The 23,462-nt window shown below is 35.4% G+C and overlaps 1 protein-coding gene across 1 annotated transcript in view; it reads left to right on the forward strand.

The window, feature by feature from the left end:
* LOC150094668 (adenylate cyclase type 8-like) overlaps positions 1 to 23,462 on the forward strand; it is a 259,683-nt gene that overhangs the window by 170,949 nt on the left and 65,272 nt on the right. Inside the window, exons 11-12 of the mRNA XM_090411618.1 lie at positions 9,084 to 9,209; positions 18,592 to 18,837. Of these exons, the coding sequence (XP_090267744.1) occupies positions 9,084 to 9,209; positions 18,592 to 18,837 (372 nt within the window). The remainder of the gene's footprint in view (positions 1 to 9,083; positions 9,210 to 18,591; positions 18,838 to 23,462) is intronic.

Consider the following 23,462-nt stretch of genomic DNA (forward strand, 5'->3'; position numbering starts at 1 on the left):
ACACACGCAATTTACAGATAAAAACTACTAGTAGTGATGGGCAGTAGATGACGTTTTGTGTAAATGATGGTAGTGGATTAAGTAATGGAGAACGTGAATTGCGTGTTGTAGAATGCCCTACCTCGATGAGTCTGGAGGTATCACGTAATAATAATATCAATTTATTATTATTACATTTTTAATTAATGATTCATGATCAAACAATTTTTCAATACTCACTCAGTAGGTTTTGAAGCACTTCTATGATAAAAATGTCAAATAATTATTTCCATGCCATTATACACAAATGTAGAGGAGTAAAAACACAGCATAAAATCTCTGAGTAAAATAAAACTCATATACAGATATTTAACTGCATCAGTGGGGTTTCTGAAGTCCAACTGGTTCTGTAACTTTGGCAGAAGGTCAGGGACATTGGTATCATTAACGTCGTGGTATCTGAGAAACACATTCAAAAACATTTTGATTACCTTCTTAGAATCAACATGAATAAATTATATATATATATATATATATATATATATATATATACAATGAATCTGTAATCTTTATCTTTGGAAGTTTTAATATCCGCTATTAACAGTTCTATCTTCGCATATTCCATCATATTTCCTATATTACTCTTACTGATCGTATCCTATTATAACAAAATCAGACTAATCAAGAAAACCGCTTGCAATTGACTTATTGCGCTACTGCGCAATAAGTCAATTAAAAATTTAAAAAAATAAATATATACGTAAAACATTTCACAGGAATCGGCATTTTATGAATGAAACTGACAATTAAACTTCTCTTCTGATTTTTGTACCTATCAACTACATTTTTTTCTTCTCACACGAGCAGACGATGCCACCAGAATACCATATCTACATTCACGAAGTGTGAAGTTTTGTACGTGTGCGAGAGTGGGTGAGGGTGAGTATGTGTGTATGTTGTCAATAGTAGTAGGAGTATCTAACTGAGCAAAAGCGAATGGAAGGAGGAATGACTGCTGAATCCAGATGAGCCAGTAAGAATAACTCAAAAAGCTACCTTGCTATAATTACATGTACTGAGTTTCAATGGATTCTCAGATATACCAATCAAGTTGTCGGTGTCGAATATATGGCTGGAAATACTTGATCAATGCAAAAGGAAAACGACTTTGATAGGATCATGTACAATATACATGATGCAACATGTCAAATGACTGACCAGTACAACTAAAGACAAATTGTATTTAATATGTGCTGTAATTGAAAATGAATTGCAGCAAACGAGGACTATCATGACGGAAAATCAACAGCAATGGATGCAAGAGGACTGAAAAAAAAATCATACAACGAGAAATGGTAGTTCCTGTCATTTCATGGAGACAACAGAAACCATGTACCAGTCAAGGTTAGTGACAGCAGTGAAAGATAATAAGTGAAAAGCGGTATCTGAAACATGTTTTCTTGACATTTCGTAGTTCCAGTGATATTAGAAACGCAATAGTGTCAACTAGCAAATCCATTCATGATTATCATTTTTTAATATTGAATTAGTCTGAATTTATCAATTAAACAAAATACTTATTGTTCTACTTAAATTTGGTATAATGTAAATTTCATCATCTAGAAAAAAAACGGAAAAATCATTATTCAGATTGAGAGTTATTGATGGTTAAAAAATTATGGAAAACTATTCAACTAATAATAAATCCATTGGATCTACTGTGCTCTTAACTGTGGGCAGAAATGATAGTTCATTCATAACCCTGAGCAAGACTCTTCCTGCACCGAACGCCCTCACACCACTCTTAATCTCGCATTATCTAGCACTACAAAGGTACCAATAAGGACGACCTTCGGAATTTCTACTCTTTTCTTTGGTATATGACTATTGCTTCCGCTCATCCAACCCTAACACGTCCGAATGACAGAAATTCACTGGCATGAAGCCCTTCATTCCCTACCCAATTCTGCCCCAAACTCTCGTCTGCTTTCCAAGACCTGATTCAACACAAAGTATATCAAAACAAAACGCTACAAGTTCATCTACATTTAGTACCTTAAACATTGATATACTCGTACTTACCATTCTTCAATGGGGTGAGGACAATCTTGTCAAGTTCAATGCCACCGGATCTCAGCTCACCTACCTTTACCTTCAGTAATACACAATTTACCAGACAAAATTAGATCTCTCTGTCCCAATTAACACTTACGTTCACTCTCTCCTAGCATACGTCCATCACATGAATAGCTCACTCAGCATCCAAAACTAGGCATTCATTCTCTTCGTTCAATATGCCATTTTACACTCAACGAACTATTAACTATATATTCAAATCGCAAATCACGTCATGCTTAGAATACTGATGAGCATATGCATATGATGATCTATGTAAAGAAAATTTTCCTAAAAATTCTTTATGCTATACAGAGGAGAGAAATTCGGTTCGTATATCTCACAGATGTAATATTTCAGCACTGTATTATGGATACTTCAATTGTGGTTATTGTTCCATTGTCTTGGCGACCTCATTCCTCCATTTTCTATTGCACTTCTTAACATAAGAGTAGCAGCTGCTCAGCATTATTATAATATGCAACTGGAAACATACCGAACCTGCGTCTCTTCTTCCTCTTTTATACCATCCATTTCTGTCCTCTGAAACAGTCTTTCTAATGAAGTATTCCAAAACAACTACAACCTGAAACTCTCTCAAAAAAAAAATATAATAAATAATAATAATAATAATAATAATAATAATAATAATAAACTTCAATAAATTAATTAATTTTATTATTTTAGCCCTCCCCTGCACCCCACACACTGCACACTGCAAAGATGTATTTGTAGATCCTTCGACCTCTCGTGTATGCGATTTATGCAAATAAAAAATTAGAAATCCAGAAAATAATTTCGAATATTACGGTGGCTCCATGGCATAGTCAGTAACAACGATTTGATTGTAAGGACTTGGATTTGAATAAGCAAATAGCAACAGAATAAGCAAAGCTGGCATGTTTAGGAGACAGTTATGTAAATTTATATGGAATAAGAGAGAAATTTGTCAAAACACTAAAGTAACAGTATACACGATTCTGTTCAAACCAGTTTTAAGTTATGAATCTCAGCGATGGGTTAGAACGAAAGCACGTGATCAAATATTAGACATTCACAGGTATGAGAGTTCGGAGGAAAATTAGGGGTCTGAAAAGGTGGAATCAATGGCAGAGTTACATTAAAAATGAAGATATTAGTAAGAAACTTGACATTGTTAGCGTTCTAGAATGTGCGAGAAGAGCTAATGTAAGGTCATATGATCACTTCAACATACTGGGAGAAGAAATATTAGCAAAACAGATGTGTAATGCCAAGATAGCATAAAAAAGAACAGAAGGTAACCTAGATCTAGGTAGATTGATTCAGTCAGAAGTACCTTAAAAAACCGACAGAACAATACTGGAGTGCTGACAAGTAATAGACTAATTTCGCAGAAAATTGCTAATATGAGATTGGTAATAATGTAAACTTAATCATGTAGTACTGTCCTAGTATATTGTACATCTATCACAGTACATATCAGGAAATTAATGATCATGATGATGACAGTTAAGTGATTTTTGACACTTTTGAACTCTTTATGGAGTATTTTAAATTCCTCTCCACAAATTCTAGTTAACACATTAATTATTAATTAAGCGTATATGAAATTCCTGTGATAGGCTGTCTTGCGCATTCAATGAAAAGACTGCAAATTTAGCGAAAAAAATGTGTGTGTGTATATATATATATATATATATATATATATATATATATATATATATATATATATATATATATATATATCAGATAAGAAAAAAAACAGTATCAGAGTAGTGAAGGAAGAAAAAACAGATAAAAGTGAATAAAATATTCAATCGCGTGGTGGAAATAACTGAAAAGCGGAGTCAATGGCAACGAAAGGTATAATGAAAGAACTGGGTAAATGTTATTCGAAGAAAAATAACACATATTCATTTGCTGCAGGAAGATCCCTCCCGGATAGAGCATGATTCTAATTAAAAAAAAAAAATAGGGCAACATCTTAAACTAAAACTAGTTTCTGAATCGACGGTATCAACGATCGCTACGGTTTGAGTATCTGCAAGTATATTTGTATTTGTGTTTTACTATGACAGCCTTGATTTAAACATGGCAGTGAGGTACTTTCTGATTGATCTTATGTACACATTTAAACTCCGAGACTTTCACAGAGAAATTAAATTCCTATTGGATTCCAGTAACATTCAGTGGACAAGTAATCAGCTAAGTCTCGTAATGGAACCGAGCCGAAGAAACAAAAGAAGCGATGACACTTGAACCATCTGCTCAAGGAGCACATGCTCTAACAGTTTAAGCATGTCCTTTGCCATATATTGGTTTTGACTACATATTAGAGTTTATAGAATCGCTTGAGTTTATCCTAGTAAAGATGACATGGTTTCAGTATTTTCATCTATTTTAAACTGCTAGATTAAATCAAGACGTAAACGCAATATTCGTGTATAAGTATAACATGCCACAATATGTCACAATATATCACACGTTCGACCTCTCATCAAGCTACGCCGTTAAACAAACCAAAATGTTGTTTTTTCCAGTCTTAAGTCTTATATCACATGCAGAGGAAAATCAAATCAGCTGTAGTTTACAATTGTATGAAGAGCTTGTTCTGATCATATTAAATATAAATCTGCTAACGCCTATTTCCTTACAGGGAACTTTTGGAAACTGAGTGAATATATATATATATATATATTCAAAATACCAAGTAATTTTATATATATTCAGGATACCAAGTAATTTTATATATATTCAGGATACCAAGTAATTTTATATAAACTTGGTTTTTAATCCTATTTCCCAAATAAGCAAATTAACGTAGTGCCAGTCTGAGGTACCTCGTAGTAAAGGTGAATTAAGCTCCGATCACTTTCCTTAGTATTTTTCCCCTAATGTAAAGCACATCCCCTTGCGGAGATGTATGATGCTATGCATTAAAGGCAATGGTCACTACCCATACCGGTTTCGACCTTTATTGAGGTTTCGTCAGTGGGAGCCAGACCTGAAAATGCTAAGGTTGAAGTTATGCAGAGCTTATGAATTTTACCTAAACAAGTTGCCACAAGGTGCTTTGACCTTATTAAATAAAATCTCGCGATAAGAGATATATGAAGAAAGTTTTTTAAGTTGGGTATATTATGTATTCAAGATACCAAATAATTTTATATAAAGTTGGTTTTTAATCCTATTTCTCAAGTAATCAAACAGACAAGTAGGTCAAGTTTGCGCTGTTTAGGTAAAATTCATAAGCTCTGCATTACTTCAACCTTAGCATTTTCAGGTCTGTCTCCCACTGACGAGACCTCAATAAAGGCCGAAACTGGTATGGGTAGTATAGCATCATGCACCTCTGCAAGGGGATGTACTTTTCATTAGGGGAAAAATACAATTGAAAGATCATATGCGCAGACATCTGCTATGAAAGATCACATGCGCAGATGCATGTGATCTTTCATAGCAGATTCTCTCTTATGCTCCTCTATACGTAGTTCAATAGATTTGTTAGTCTGTCCAAAATAAGGAATATTACAATCGCACCATACCCTACACTTGTATACTTTGTATACTTTCTATACACTCCCTAAAATCCGTTCTCTTATAAGCCATCCGAAGCCTATTCATCACAATCTGAAATATCCAGGTGTATACAAGTTATGGTGCGATTGTAATATTCCTTATTTTGGACAGACTAACAAATCTATTGAACTACGTATAGAGGAGCATAAGAGAGATATCTCCTATAAAAGATCACATGCATCTGCGCTATCCAGTCATGTTCTTTTCTGAAACAATCCTCATGATGATCTACAGAGTCACTCAGTTTGCTGGGATAAATCCGAAAACATTTTTCGCTGCAGTGATGAGTTTGAAAGGAAAATCGTGGAGTCCAGGGAAATCCTCCTTAATCCTGAACATTTGAACAGCAATTTGAGTTACACCATCCCTGATAGCCATGCTGCAGTTGTTCAATACTGGCGTTCACGAGAACTTGCAAGCACGCATGCAACAAACAATAGCGCGTTAGATAGAACAACTTGAAAAATACGTTTTCTGTGTCAATTATGTATTGCATTTTTTCCCGTAATTCTCAGTTTTTTGTAACTTCGATTTTTATTATTGTGTTCTACCTTTAGTGGATATCTGCTGAAGGCTGTAAAAGCCTGAAACTAGTTGTATAATTTTCATTCTATATATATATTTCATTATATATATATATATATATATATATACACACGCACACGCACACACACACACATATACACGTGCACCTGGACATCATCAGGAAGACATATCGGAAACTATATTCGAAACAGGAATACGAACGAATCATATAAAGCATGCACATAGTAGCTCGGGTTTCGGTCAGAGTTGAAGTAAATAATTACTGTTGGAGGTCAAAGGAACAATTGTAAAAGTTGCATAGATAAAAATAGTTTAAAATAATTAAAAAAGGGCGTGATCGCAATTAATAGTGATCACGTCCCAAAATTTACAAATTAGCATGCAGTCTGAGCGATTAAAGTTCGAACGATTTCGTAGCGTCTACATGTTTAAAGGAAAAGACGATCAAATTTGAACTCTATCCTTATAAAGATCTCTGTGCCTGGTGTCAATAGCATGAGAATTAAGAACAGACTTGTCGGATTCCAAAAATGTAACATAGTCTTAATATTCTTTGATACTAATCAATGCAGAACAGACTCTGTCAAAAACAGAAACGACCACATGAGCAGGGTACCTGATAGACACCCGATAAGGAATGAGGTGGTAATATATCATTTGTAGATAGTAATAATGATAACAGTTTCCCAGCTGATTTGAAGGAAGTGTGTAGATTCAATTTGCGATCTGTGCTATTTGCTCTGAGGTTCCTTTAAGGTAGGGTTTTGAAATTCTTTTCACATCGGATTATAGTCTGGTAGAAGGATGATAATTATCAATAAAATTTTTGAATGGCAATTTTGTTGTATTCATTACACATCAGATTGCTTTTAATTTTATTCAGTCCATCTAACAAAAGGGAATCGCAAGAGAAGATCGTATGAGCTCTATGTACAAGATTTATAATACCCTTCTTTTGTGAAGAATTATGGTGCGAGGTAGCTTCTGACAGTAAAGGATCGCTTCTGATAAACTGAAAATTCAACATAACCTGTAGGATTGGGATTGAGAATTATTATGGCATCCAAAAAGGGTAGATGTTTATTGGATTCAAGTTCAACAGAGAACGACACAGAAGTAGACGAAATTTATTTTACCTAGAAATTTAAGTAATTCTGACTCTGAGTGTGACCAGACTGCAAATGTATCATCAACAAAACGTAATCATATATGAGGCTGAGGAAATATAACGTCAAAGAGTTGTTTTACTAGATGCTCCATAAAATAATCAGCTAAGGCTGTTGAGAAAGAACTGCCCATAGCTGTTCCTTTCATCTCTATTTGAACAGATCGAAGGAACAGCAAGAAAAAAAAGTTCTTTAGAACCAGACAAAAAAAGATTCTTCATTCCAGCAAGTTCAAATTGATCGTATTTTCCTTGAAACATGTGAAACGCTTCGAAATCATCCGAACATTAACCGCACAGACTGCATACCAACCTCGGAGTTTGGGGAAGTGATCGTTATTAATTGCCTAATTTTTTATTAATTATTTTTATCTACGCAACTTTTGCAATTGTTTCTTTGAAATAGAGTAATCATATACCTCAGCTACGGCCAAGACGAACTGGTATGCGCATGCCTCATGATTTATGACTCATTCTTGTGATTGATGTTCTGAATGTAGCTGCTGGTTTGTCTCCTTGATGATATCTATGAAACTTTGGGTGAAATATATTAAGGTTTTGAATAAAATTCTATATATTTTTATTACATGTGTAAGATGTGAAACTTTTTAAATATGTCTATCACACATTATCCATTAAAACTATTTATTACAAACCTCTACGGTAAGGAACACTGGAAATCCTGATAGTAATATCACCTAAAAGTATGAATAACCTTTTCATTTGCATCGGTCTTTTCCTCCAACTCTAATATAAATGAACAAGAAAATCACTTGTACTATACCATGAACATTGTATGTCTCTTTTCATCTTTCTTTCGCCAGAAAGACATTAGATAAACCACTCGCCTTAGTCTGCATATAAGTATCCTCGTCACTAACTATGCTCGAAGTGTACATTTCAGAAGTCGTATTCATCTTACTATCGCCTATTCAAAATATCATACTCACCTCATATATCCACCCAACAGAATGGAAGTTTATATTCATCTCATCTCAAAACAAAGGGAGATAAAATTCAGCCATCAACCTGTGGCCTCATTGCGCTTACCACAATCTTCTCGAAAATAATGGAGAAGGTCATTACGTCATGTTACTCACTACTTGTAAGTTCAACGATTAATTAAACATCACCAATATGAAATACGCCATTCTCGTTCCACAGAAATCTCCTAGCTAAGCTTTGAAGAAGCTCGTGTGATTGCTCTTAACATTTCCAGGTCATCTAATCTGGTATGGCACAGTTGCTTCCCTACCCAGCCATGATCTTTTGAGCTGCCATCAGTCCTCTGAGAATGGGTTTCTTTCTGGTGGTTTACTTCGTGTTCTGGTAGACGGCTTTCTCTTTTCAGATTTCTCTATCAGTTCTGAGGTATCTACCTACAGTTCTGTTTTTACTCACACTGTTCATCCTATAAATTAATTATCTTCTCTTATTGAGCAAATTTGTCCGTAGTTTAGCTGTCGACAGCACACACTATTCCTTTTCTTCATTTGACTAACCATGCAATGCTCAAATGGTTCAAGATTCAATTTTCCATAACACCAATTTCTTAAATTTATAATGATCTCAATACCATTTTCCAGTGAAGTAAGAATAACGATTGAACTTTAACGCTACCAAAATATAGTGTGTGCGTGTGTGCGTGCGTGCGTGCGTGTGTGTGATATATGATTAAGTGTACTTTTATTTTACCAGGAATTTTTTTTTATTTCAGTTTTACTTTTTTAACAAAGGAAGGCGATCAAGTCCTGCAAAAACACCAAGACAAAATAGTACTGCTAGTTCTTCTAATGATGAGGAGGGTGTAATGGACTGGACTCCGGAGATTCCCTTTGAGGACGTAAGTGCACACATTTATATTTATTTTATATTAAGATATAACTTTTCAAAACAAATGCTTGTAATTAACTTCTCAAATCAGTTACAGATAACTGCAAATCAGAATTTCACGCTGATATGATTTTTGCAATCCTAAAATATACTAAAATTATTTGTATAATGATGTGTAGGTACCGATTTCAATGTTTCAAAAACCTAGTCACCTTTGATTTTCGCTAGGTTAACATATGAAACAAAATATAAAATAAAACACATATATATAGAACGCACATATATATAGAACGCATATATATAGAATAGCATACTTCGTCTAGTAGGAAATCGCGATATATCACACAAACCTCGGATTGGTTTATTCAGAATATCAAACTGAATAAATACGGCTTATGAAATAAACTTTAATTTCGTTGAGCTCGGTATCGATAACTGGTTTTACTACACATATTACTGATTAAAATGTATGAACATGTATGATGTTAGTCTTTAGACCACATTTTTACTGGAATTCTTCACTTATAAACATGTATGTACAAGGATTTAACATACTCATCGAGTAATACATTAAAAAAAGAAAGATATTTGAATGAAGCTTATTTAAAAGTTCAGGTAATTTGTCAACGTTGTTGGCAGAGTAAATAGTGCCTTCGCTCTCTTACCAATAAGTCGTGTAGGTTTAAATATTACGGCAACACTGGATATTTGTAAATGTCTTTAAATGAGATATGAATTTCATCATACCGCTTCCCCCTTACTGGAGGCCTGAGACCTTGCTAGACCAGGGTTTCTGGATTTATGTAAAAAAATAAATAAAAAATATAATAAAGAAAATCCGTAGCCCACCCACATCATAAAGAACTTCCGAATTATGTCTCTTTTCATGAACGAGGCGTACGAAATGTGGATTAAAAGCATATTTAACCAAATAAAACACGAACGTGCAACATAGCGCCCACTGTTCACACGCTGTCTCTAATTCACATTAATGCGCGAAATCAGTGGATCCACTTCTTAAACTGAATGGACTCACTTTCTCTACGCCTCGTAGTCAGCTGCTAAATGAGTTTAATAACGTTCCCTCTTAGCCAGGGAAGTCAATGAGCACGTCATGATGTCTTTTGAACAGTAAATGGATTGGCTTGCACTTGGATGGGGGTATGGGGTAACCTTCGAAAAAAAGTACGAGCATACTTTACATTTCTAAGTCCCCGAAATTATAAAAGATGCGAAATTATACATCGTTATTCAAGAGAAGGATATCACTGTACATAAAATACATGTGTATCTATATATATCCATTCAATTTGAGAGACTTTCTTGTCTTATTTTATGAAAAATAAAAGTCGAGTAATTTTTAATTACACCAATCTAATGATGCGGAACACTCTCGAACCTAAAAAATTCAAATCATTATCTCTAGAACGACTCCACAAAGTCATGAAGTGTTATGAGAGAAGTAACCTATGAAAACTTGATTGTATTCCGACGTTAATTCAGATCGGAACGTATCAACGATCAAATTCATTCCCTTTTGTCCCTTCACCCATAGATATTCAACTGGACTGAAATTTTATGATTGATCAAGTAGATTTCATAAAATCGCACTCATAATCGTATGTCCATTTCTTACCATTTGTGGATTAAGGCATATCGTCTTGCTTGAAATAACAATTACTAGATGTGAAAACTGTGATGAGAGAGGAATGAAACTGAAACAATATTCAAACAAGTTGTGTCGTTTTCAGGCATCACTTCATCCATCCATATTAGGAGATCTAATATACCAATAAATTACTCTCCATAATTCCACCATAATTCCATAATACCACCAATAGACGCCAGCAGTGTTACCACTCAGCAAGTGATTCGTCAGCGCTGTTTTTGACCCATTATCGAGTTGCACGCACACACACACAAACACATAAAATTTTGTGATGTAAGGACGAAGACAAAGGTTTTAGGAGCATAAACTATTATTCCATCAAGTACCTTCCTCCACCAAAACACTGACAGCTATATTAAGGTTGTGTGCAGAGTTTCATGAGGTGAACAGATATTTTGAAAATCGCCACAAGAGCACAAAAAAGGGGAAATACACTAGTGTCCAAAGCTAAGGACAAACTACATTTTTAACCGTGTATGAAAAGTTTTCACACAGCCAAATGTGGACATAAATTTCTTGCCAGAATACCAAATGAATTATATCACACGAACATGTGTTATACATTTCGTACAAATTAAATTGCAATACGTTTTGAGAAATTTCCTAAGGACGTAGTTAGGGAATTAATGTACACTGCTTATATAAACTATGCGGAGAGACATTTCGGTATAGAATACGTCCACCTCGAACTGCAATGCAGGACTCAACGTCATACCATTCTTAGCACCAAGTGATTCAGGAGTTATTAAGATAAACAAGCCCACCTTCTTCAGTGGAAAGATAAGGCATTGTTTGTTTTCTGGAGGGGAATTTCGAGCAGCAGTGCTCGAAATTCCCCATTGCGTCCTAACCGTGCTTTATGGGGTTGAGATCTGGAGAGCGTGTTGGTCACTCGATTTGATTAATATCCTCGGTCTTCAGAAGTATCTCCACTGCTCCTGTACGATGTCGTGTGGCAATGTCATTCATAAAAATGAATTCTTCGCCTACAGAAGCACAGAACAATCGAACATGACGTTGAAGAACATCGTTGCAATAACGTTCACCAGTCATAGTACCTATTTCCAGCACTTGTAGCTCAGTGCATCCATTAAGCATAGTGTGGACCATGACCCCAGCTTCGTATCTATCCCTTTCAAGAACTTTCTCGTGATGGTAAGCAGTACGACTTTCACACCAGATCAAGTGTCGTCTAGAATCGGAGGAAAGACTAAAACGGAGGAAAGAGCTGACTTGCAAGCTGGTCTGCCGTGGTGCGTCGATTGTGTTTTACTGTTATAACCAAATATCTGTCATGCTCCGCGGTAGAATGAGGGCGACTTCTTAACAAACATCTGGTACACATACCATTGGTTTGAAACGCTGTCCAGTGCCTGCATACAACACTGTGTGAGATTCCAAACTCTCTAGAAATATCAATTATTCTGCGTCTTCTTCAAGCTTTCCATTAATTTTTCGCGGCGTGAAATCTTCTAGATGATGTCTCTGAGACATTACAAGACATCCACATTTTCAACTTTATTCGTTATGAAAAGGCCTTCTTTCAAACAGAATTAGCTTAGCGCAGCCTTTTGCCTTTTATCCTGTTGAGTGCTACCACATGTGACTCCTTTGAACATGTACCCACATCTTATTCGAAATCGTCAGTTATACAAATTGCCCCAAGCCGATTCGTCTGGATTTTCGGTTGTAATCTTCAGAAATAGTGTTTGTTGTCCTTAGGTTTTGGACACCAGTGTATTTCACACAAAAACAACATGCCGTGTTTTCTTTTCTTGCCAGCTATAGGAGGAAGAAGTTGCCAATGTATTCCTTTTCCTAGCAGGCAACTACACCGAGTTCAGAGAAGAAAATTAATAGCGGTATTTCCACAACATTCTGCTAGTAAAAAAAAAGGAATCAGTCAACAGAAGGTAATAAACCTACTGCATAAATTTAGTTATGCTCATTAAGCAAACCACATATGCATTAACTAAGTCATGGTGATCCAGGTAGGCTAAGACAGAACTATCTCTTGTAAAATTTTAAGTGTATTCTGGCCTTAATAGTACCTTATAATATTAAATTAATTTATCTGAAGTCAGTTTATTGTTATCTTCTTCTTCCCTTAAGTATTAGGCCTAGTGGCCTGTTACGGTCTCACTCCATCTAAGTATGGGTCTTATTACTGTATGCCCTTTGGCCTTAGTTCAAGATTTTCTTTGGAAGTCAGTTAATATTCATTCTCTGCACGTGGTTCTTCCAGTTTTCCCTGTATTGCTTGATGTGTTCGACTATTGGTTTTACATGGATTTCTTTCAAAATGTCATTATTTCTTTTATGGTCGAGAGGAGTATATCCCGCTGTTGTTCTTATAAAGTGCATCTCAGCTGCTGTTATCCTCTGTTCATCTCTTTTCTTTAAAGTTCCAGGCTTCACTTCCATAGCATAATACTGGTTTTGCCAAGGTGTTATAGGCTCTGATTCTGGTGTGCTTTTGAACAATTGAAGGTTTGAAAACTTGATTTGTAATGCCTACTGCTCTGTTGAAATTTATTATTTTATGATCAATATCTTTCTCTTCGTCATAGGTTAAATGATAGGCTAGATATTTAAAAGTATTTGTAACAAGTAAACATCTTGTTCCAAATACTAGAACAAGATATTTACTTGTTCCAGTATTTGGTTTCCAAATACTGGAACAAGTAAATATGCAGTCAGGAATACATATCCATACTTGAAGTAGAAAAAGCCATCAAAGGCTTGAAATGTGGAAAGGCAGCAGGAGTAGATGATATTCGACCAGAAATGCTGAAGTATGGTGGTATAAGAGTCTTACAGTGGCTGCACTGCATAGTTCAGAAAGCCTGCACAGAGGAACGAATTCCCGATGATTGGAGTAGAGCTCTCATAGTACCCATATATAAAAAGGGAAATAAAACTGCATGTGAGAATTACAGAGGTATTTCCCTACTGAGTGTTCCTGGCAAGATCTATGCAAGTATACTTGAGAAACGGTTGAGAAGAATTGTGGAAGAAAAGTTTGGTGAAGAACAAGCTGGATTCAGGCCAAATAGAAGCTGTCAGGATCAGATCTTCACTTTACGACAAATAGTCGAGAAAGCATGGGAATATAACAAAGATCTGTATTTAAGTTTTGTCGATCTGGAAAAGGCATATGACAAGGTGCCAAGAGAGAAGCTATTCAATACGCTGCGGTTATATGGTGTCAATGGGACATTATATCAAGCAATACTTAGTCTTTATTTGAGTTGTAAGTCAGCAGTTAGAATTGAAGGAAGTATAGGAAGATGGTTTAATGTTAAATCTGGTGTGAGACAAGGATGTACATTATCCCCTCTGTTATTCATTATCTATATGGATCACATTATGAAGGAAAGTGGTATTAAACATGATATCGAAATTGGAGATGTTAATGTCAGCTCTTTGCTCTATGCGGATGATGTTACACTTCTAAATAAATCCGCTATAAGTCTGCAAGATTCTCTGACTAAATTGAATAGCTCTTGTAATAGATATGGTATGAAGGTCAGCAATAAAAAGACAAAGACAATGAAAATAGGCAGAATCATTGAAAATGTCAACTGTGTTGTGAATGGAGAACCTGTGGAACAAGTAAAACATTTCAGCTATTTAGGCACGATTTTTACTGAAGATGGTAAATTAAATATAGAAATAGACAACAGAATCAACAAAGCTGGTATGGTGGGAAGTCAAGTGAATAAATTCATATGGAATAAGAGAAAAATTAGTCGCAACACTAAATTAGCTGTATACAAGACAGTGTTCAAACCAGTTTTAACTTATCGATCTGAGAGCTGGGTCAGAAGTAAAACACTTGACCAAAGACTAGAGACTTCAGATATGAGAGTCCTGAGAAAGATTATAGGCGTGAACAGGTGGTATCAATGGCAGTATCATATTAAAAACGAGGATATTAGGAAAGAACTTGACATTGTCAGCATCCAGGAATGCGTTAGCAGAGCTAATCTCAGGTGGTATGGTCACTTAAACAGAATGGGCGAGGAAAGATTAGCAAAACAAGTGTTCTCTGCCAGGTTGGCAGGAAAACGACCGAGAGGAAGACCAAGATATAGGTGGATTGATACGGTACAAAGTGCTTTAGACGATAGAAATATAAGATCTGATAATATTGGAGTGTTGACAAGTAACAGACTGATTTGGAGGAAAATTGTAGATAGGAAATTAATAATGATATAATTTTTTTCATGTAGTACTATCATATCCTGTACACCCCTTGAGGGTACATGGCAGGAATTTGATGATGATGATGAAATAGCCACAATAGTATCAAATACACAATAAACACAATATACAGACCCCCAGATAATAATCCACTCAGTTTTCTTCACGAGTTAGAAACATGGCTAAGCAGCATCGAACCACGTACAACACACAAGCTCATCCTAATAGGAGACATTAACATAAATACTCTTGACCACGCTTCTCCAACCACTAACACATATCTTGATATACTAAGTCAGTACAACATAAACCCTACCATTAACTCCCCAACATGAGAAGAAATACTCAATAACTCACTAACACATTGATATGATCATGCATTGATCATTTCAATATACGGGCTCCCATCCATACATATACATCATCAGTAATACCAATGCCAACATAAAAATTGCCGATCACTACTTTGTCACAACTGTGTTTAATCACGTTTCCTACCCCCCCCCGCCCACCACCACAAAACTCGACAAAACTGGATCATACTAAAGAGCATTGTCGATAACCAAGTAACAAATACAGACTGGAATTCCCTACTTAAAATAAACAATCCTGTAATACGAGAATTTTCAACTAAATTTGACAGAAATATACAAAAAAGCAACAAAACCTACACGGGCGGGGCGACGGGCAGACAACAATCCATGGATAAATGACGACATACTAAATACTATTACTGAAAAAGAAAATCTATGGAAAAAACTTAAAAAGTCACCCAGTAACACACATTTACAAACCTTATACAAAAACACAAGAAATAAACTAACAATAAAAATTCGTAGGGCAAAAAGACGCTACTACTTCCAAAAATTCATGGAATATAACGACAACATTAAGCAAACATGGGCTACACTCAACGAATTAGTAACCCGAAAAAAGAAAACTTCAGCACAAGATTTTATTGCAAAAAGCTTCGGTCAGGACACAAACCAAGAGGAACTAGCAGACTCATTCAACCATGCTTTCACAAACAACATCACACAACTCAAAAAAGACAAACTACCACCGATCAACGAAAAACTACCAACACAAAGCCAACACAAACGATGTATTTTCCACCCATAACAAAACAGGAACTGAAAGAAGCACTCCTAAAACTGAAACCAAAGACCACTCCAGGAATAGACAAAATAAGACTCACAGACCTTATAACACACTTTGAAGAAATAAATCCAATACTTTTGAAACTCGTGAACATAATATTCGACACAAGCATTATTCCGCAACAACTAAAAACTGCAGTAATTACGCCAATATACAAACACTGCAAAAGAAACAATACTCAGAACTACAGACCAATAGCTACACTACCAGTCATCTCAAAAATTCTAGAAAAAATAACACACACCAGACTACAGAACTATTTACAGAAGTACATCATCTCACAAAACCAATACGGCTTTCAGAAAACAAAAGGCACCATTACTTTATTAGAAGACATCACCGACACAATAAACAAAGCTCTCGACAAAAACAAGTACGCCGTCCTTATACTGCTGGACCTAATCAAAGCATTTGACACACTCGAACATGATATTCTACTCACCAAACTATACTCAATAGGTATAAGAGGAACACTGCATACATGATTCAAGAACTACCTCTCAAACAGAACACAAGTAACAAAAATAGGTACATGTCACAGTCGGAGTATACAAGTAAAACACGGTGTACCTCAAGGTGCCATATTATCACCCACTCTATTCAACATATACATTAACGATGTTCATAACATATCCATAAGAAGTCAAATATTTCAATACGCAGATGACACTGCACTACTAGCAATCCACACAGACATTAACACAGTTCTCTGCAAAGCACAACAAGACCTAAACGAAATCACAACATACTTCCACCAAAACGCAATTCTAATCAACGGCACCAAAACACAGATGTTGATAATACACAACCCCAGAATCATACGCCCCGCATCACTATCGATACACTGTCACACATACCGCTGCACTAACAACAAAAATACCTGCCAATGTTCCGAAATCAAACCTGTAACACACGCAAAATACCTCGGTCTATATAGATTCCCACCTTAAATGGACAAAACACATAGAATACCTACACACCAAACTCCGGATCATCGCAGCAAAACTCTTCCAAGTTAAAGACATTATTCCACCCAAAATAAAAACTCCTATATCACGGTATCTGCGAATCCCTACTCAGATACGGAATAACAGTCTATACAAATACATCAAACAGCCACCTAACAAAACTAGAAACACTACACAGGAAAATCGTGTCAACAGTGATCTGGACACCTTACATCCAACAACCAATATCCGACAAGCACATGGCGATACACAGAATTCTGAGCATTAAAAACCTGAAACACTACATGACATTAACAAGGAATTACTTCAACATTACCTATCGAAACAACAGAGATACATATCGTATAACACGACCTACGACAACTCTCTACATCCTCACACCCTTCAACAACTCATACGGTTCTTTTGTGAGATCACATCAGATACCCACGCAACTCAACAACCTACCAAGAAAGTTAAAACACGTAGATAACTACAGAACATTAAAAACGAACTCTGGAAAATATACCAACAAAGTTAAGAAACCATTAACACTAATATACACATCACAAATCACTAGCATCCAATGCCTACATCCCATACATAAACAATAGCAACAACACAAAGAGTGCAGGCTAAATCCCACTCTCTTCATAAAAGCTAACCCCAAGCTTCGAAGTAGGTGGGATTAACTTGCCTCACTCATCTACGAGTAATCATTATAAGCAAATGCAGAAATTTGTATGTATAAATCATTCTTTCTCTTCTCTCTCAATTAGTATGTTTGTGCGAAATAGAAAATATAATATTTCAATTGTATATGTGTAGCTGTGTATAATCACACTTTCTCAAACTTCGAAGAAAAAAAAAAGTGAACCGTAACATGTAATATTATTTAAGTTGTGCAACTGTGAATTATATAATTGTAAATTATTACTATGATTATTATTTATAAAAAAAGAAAAAATTATGTTATCATCATCATTATTATTGAAATCTCATCATTGTAGAAAATGAAGTATATATGCAGCGCTTAGTGCTGAACCTTGTTAAATAATATATTGAATGTTACTCAAGATGATTATTTTAAATATGTAAATATTTGAGAGATCAATAAAAAAAATTATTATTTTTATTATTATTATTATTATATTAACAAATATATACGTATGCATAAACTGAACGCTCATGAAACGTATAAATGTTCAATGCATGAATAAATTGATCATTTAAATATTTAAGTTGTAAATATTTAATATAATGGACTATTTAATTCCAGCTAATATTCATCCATGACACAAAAAAGTGAGATGATATAATGATGAACGAAAAATAATATAATTTTATTTAAGATAAGGGTCATGATTCTTTACACTTATTTCAAAATTAAACTAGAATCCTTGTTTCAGCTTAGTGGACTAGGAGATTCCCTTGATGACACATCTTTTGAGATAACCGTGACAACTCCAAATAAGGAAGAAGATAAAGTATTAGCAGGGAACGCAATGAAACACAAACCTTTAGCGCCTACAATGAGTGAAGAAGTTGATGAACTCATTGATCACTGCATAGAAATTGAGTCCAACAAGAAAATGAGAAAAGATAACGTGTACTGGTTCACTCTCACTTTCAAATGTAAAGATATGGAGAATAAGGTAAAAAAAAGTTTATAAAGAATACCGAAAATTTGATATTATTCATAAAAGAAAAAAAATTATGTAAGACTTTCAAATGTTATTTAAAAGTACGTAAATGGTATTTTTTATGGTAAACCCATGACGAAAGACCAAAATTGCAGCATGCTAATACTCTGAGCAGTTATTTAAGTGTTGGTGTTAGATAAACTGCATTTTCATGTACATTAGTCATATAATCAACAAAGTTATCGTCATATTTTGCAACTTCATTCTCTTCTTCTTCTAGCTTTCTGAGCCTTTAAGTTTTTTTGTTGCAAGTACCAACTTCACTCTTTTCTGTACTGAACGATTTCAGTCCAGTCAAGGAGTCTTATCTCGGCTGAGTCTTTGGATATCATTCTACCAACGTTTCTGTGGTCTTTTTTCTAGGACGCTTTTCATCAGGCCTCACTTTGAATATTATTTTAGCCATTCGCTCCTCACCAATTCTTTCGACATGTCTAAGCCATCTCAGCCCGCAAACTTTGATTTCATCAGTTAGTAGTGGAGATCTAAAGAGTTACTATAGTTCTTGATTATGTCTTCTCCATTCACGTGTTATTTCTTACAGATCAAGACTCGTCAGACGATTTTATTTTCAACGACCTATAAGTTTTTTTTTTATATCTTGGTCTGCTATGCTCTGGGTTTCTGGTCAATATAAAACAATACTTCAAATATTTGTCTTGTATATTTCTATTTTAATTCTGGCTGAGGGAAATTTGAAAAACAACAAGTAATTTAAGTGATAAAATCTACCTGGAGCCATTTCTTTTAGCTTGTATTTCTGTATACATTTTATTATTTCTAGTAATCAATGGTTCAAGATATTTGAAGGAAGTATTTTTAAACCTTGTTATCTGTAGTAAATGGCTTATTCCTCTCCCTCCCCTTGTTTAGTTTACGTTTACCCCTATACTTTTTGCATACAGTAACTATTCGGTTTTATCGTGGTTGATCTGTAATCCCAGTTTTTCATCAGAAGTTTTAAGTTTCCTGAATATTATTGTAATGTCTTAGCACTTTTCTCCACTAGGCAATAATCTGCAAATTCTAATATTACTGTTCTACTTGTGTTCTTTTAAAGTTTCTAACACATTTTTTCTAAAGTTAAATTGAATAGAATGGATGAAAGGTCATCTTCTCCTTGTTTCAATCTTGTCTTCATAGCAAATCAGATGTAACCACATTACCCAATATCGTGCAGGGTGGTCATTGCTGCAATTCTGATTAAATATATTATGTCACTGAACCCATCTCTTATGTATTCTGATTGATATTAATTATATTTTTTCAGCATAACACAAAATTCTTTTCAGTATGATAACGAATAAAATTTGTAGCCTGTGGTGCCCAGTGTGTGTGTGTGGTCAGTTTTCCGTGTGTGTTCGTGTATGTGCTGATATATAAACGGAAAGGGGGGATGAAAAAGTAGACTGCTGGGCATGCCCCCCCCCCCTTTTCGGGTGGTTTAACGCTTTGGGTTCGCCTTCGCAGCCCAGGTTTGCTTAGAACTTCTCCGTTATCTAAAAGAGCTTTTTCAAATGAGGGAGAGTAAGAGAAGGTACCAATAATCGCATTATATAACTTCCATAAAGGGTGAGATATGTTCCTTTGCCTGATGTTCCAAATATGATACTTTAATTCTGCAACGAGAAAAGTTTAAAGTTTGGCTTCCTTGTTCGTCGGAAGTGGGGAATGGGAAGGAATAACACTTTACTGACCGTAAAGGTTGGAATTTGTAAAGCCAGGCCTACATTATCTATATATATCCATATATTTTAAACAGTCATAAATGGAATGTCTGATCGCTTCTATAGAGCCACATACCCGGCAGATGGATTTGTCTGTTTTTGGTGTTTCCATGTCTTGCAACCATATCTCAGAATTTATCACAAAATGCCTTGTTTTCACTCCAGACACGAAATGGAAAACGATTTTAAAATATCTGCTTTTATGCCACGGCTTATTTGCATATACCGCTCACAGAGCCCCTCACTTGTATACGGTAACAAGACTCAAAGTTTATTTTGACGTAATTTACCTGATTTCCACATGCTTTTTACCTTTCCTCCCCAAGTTATCGCGATTTTCTCTATTTTTTCCTTATTTTTTTGAAACTAGTGTAGTTTATCAATACTGTATCTTAAATGATTCGCATGTGCTGGAATATATTTACTGTTTATTGTGACCCCCACGAAGTGGACCAATTAGAAAATCGCCGTTGACTCATTTAGCTTCTCTGTAACTCCGAATATTTTGGATTCAATTCATGTCTTTTATTGATTATGGTACGGACTATTTAGTTCAATGTATATCTTATAAGATGTTGATGTTGGTATGTGGATATTTTCCTCAAAAACATAGTTCTGCTTAATATTAAATTTCTAGACGCGATCACATCATCAATCTTAGGCCATTAATATTTTTTCTTCGTGAAGGTTTTCGTTTCCAATAACTATTATATATTTTTTATTTATTTTTTCCTTAATAAATTTCCCAATAGGATGATTATATCATTTTTTAGAAATTTCAAGGATTAGTTCCGTTTGTATGAATTCACAGAAATCATCTTTTATTTCTTCTTCAGAAGCTTTAATGGGTAAATCTACATTAAATAAAAGTCATCTTGAACCATTTTACTTGTAATCTCAACTTGCTTACAGATGACCATATTTTTTCCCAGATAATGAAACTTCCCACAAGTTCATATTTATCTGGATTGATTCTACCTTAAAATAGTAAAAGGTTTTCTTTCTTCAAATTATCATTCCCTGTCAATCAGGTCTCTGTTATCGTTACTAAATCCATTTCATATCTATTTAGTTCAAGGGTAAGTTCTTGAAACACTCCAGCTTTATGAAACTTCTCATGTTCAATTATCCTATTCCAAGTCTTAGTCGATATTCATTTAAGTCCCTCTGCTGATGATTACATGAGACTTCTTTCGGTACTTATAGATCTTTTACGAGATGGGGTTGTCTACCTCCATGCTCAATCCTTAACACAGAAAATCAAAGTGACTGTTTGTCAGACCCTTCCACTTTGACATGCTCTGCTGAAAGCAGTACTACCTCCACTGTCGCATCAAGGTAGTGAAACCATCGCGGTGGAAGTACTTGCAACAGGTAGTGAACTCCAACAGGTAGTCCACTCCATCCCATCTGACGTCTTAAAACTATCTGTTTAAGATATATAGTTGCCATTGGGACTGAGAATTTGTATAAATAAGGGCATAGATTTGTTAATGGAAAGGATGAATTTACGCATATTTTATAATACTGTTACTGTTGAGTTATATGTGGAGAATGGATACACCATGATACATGTGAACTTTGCTAAGGCTTTAGAAAGGATGCAGTATCAAAGGCTGCATAAGCTGAAAGACATGAGATTGGATTATAAACTGATAGCTTACGGACAGATATCAAAACGTGCTGTGTGGGGGAGGAGTTTGCAACAATTAAGTAAGCAGTGCTGTACTCCATTGTTATTCAACCTTCACATTAATGAAATTGAGAGAGATTTGATGTGAGACATAACAGCTGCTTGCTGAGAAAAGATAGGCATGTAAAAATAGTTATCAATACAGTGTTAGTAAATGTAAAGTTTGGACTTTGTACTGATGTGACTTCCATTCGCATATCACATTGGCCGAATATAGAAGTAAGTGATCACGTTAGGGCCATTAGTATCCACCCGAACTATCGGATGGAGCAGTCAGAAACAGAGCGAAAGAAAAAGAGGACCAGCCCAGCTACTGAAGGATAATCTGAAAGTTTATAAAAAAATTAAAACAAAGAAGAAAAAAAAAACATTGCCATCTTTCAGAAACAGCACTACAAATACATTACATGGGAACTCCGAATTAATTAGCATGTTAATATTGATATTTATTATTTTAAATAAACATTAAATCTGATATAAGAATACATTGCTTGGAAAGACAATGTACACCATAGTGTGAAGAACAAAGCCATGGCACTCGTCTTAATAATATGTAGGACCTCCTTTCGCTGCGATGACTGCAGCAGCCCTATCCAATGGGAATATTGGACCATTCTTCCTGTAAGCATGTAATGAGGTTCTGGACTGTTATGGAGCGGACGTCCCTTGATCTCACCCAACGCTCCACTCCATCCCACAGATGATCAATATGGTTGAGATCAGGGCTCTGTGGTGGCCAGTCAAGTGTGGTAGCGTTCATGTCCACAAACCACGCAGTTAGAGAAACGGCCTTATGACACGATTCATTGTCTTTCTCAAAGAGACGATGGTCATTTCCGTAAAAACGCCACAAATTAGAAAGCAATGCATTATGCATAATGTTCGGATACCTTTCGGAGTTCAATGTTCGTGGTACCACAAACATAGGTCCGATGTCAAACTAGGAAATATAAAACCATAACATCACATCCCCACCTCTGAATTTCATAGTTGGGGTTTTGCACTCTGGTGAGAGACGTTCACTGGGCATCCGTCACACCCACACCCGTTCATCTGCTCGGTAAACGGTGTAGCGTGATTAGAAAATCGGTCTACAACACACACCTTCCATACAGTACACATCCTACTGTACACGCTCTTTGTACTACTGGGGTGCT

The sequence above is a fragment of the Typopeltis vanoorti genome, chromosome 21, assembly GCF_054136105.1.
Source record: "Typopeltis vanoorti isolate ZY-2024b chromosome 21, IOZ_Tvanoo_1.0, whole genome shotgun sequence".
Taxonomy (NCBI): Eukaryota; Metazoa; Arthropoda; class Arachnida; order Uropygi; family Thelyphonidae; genus Typopeltis; species Typopeltis vanoorti.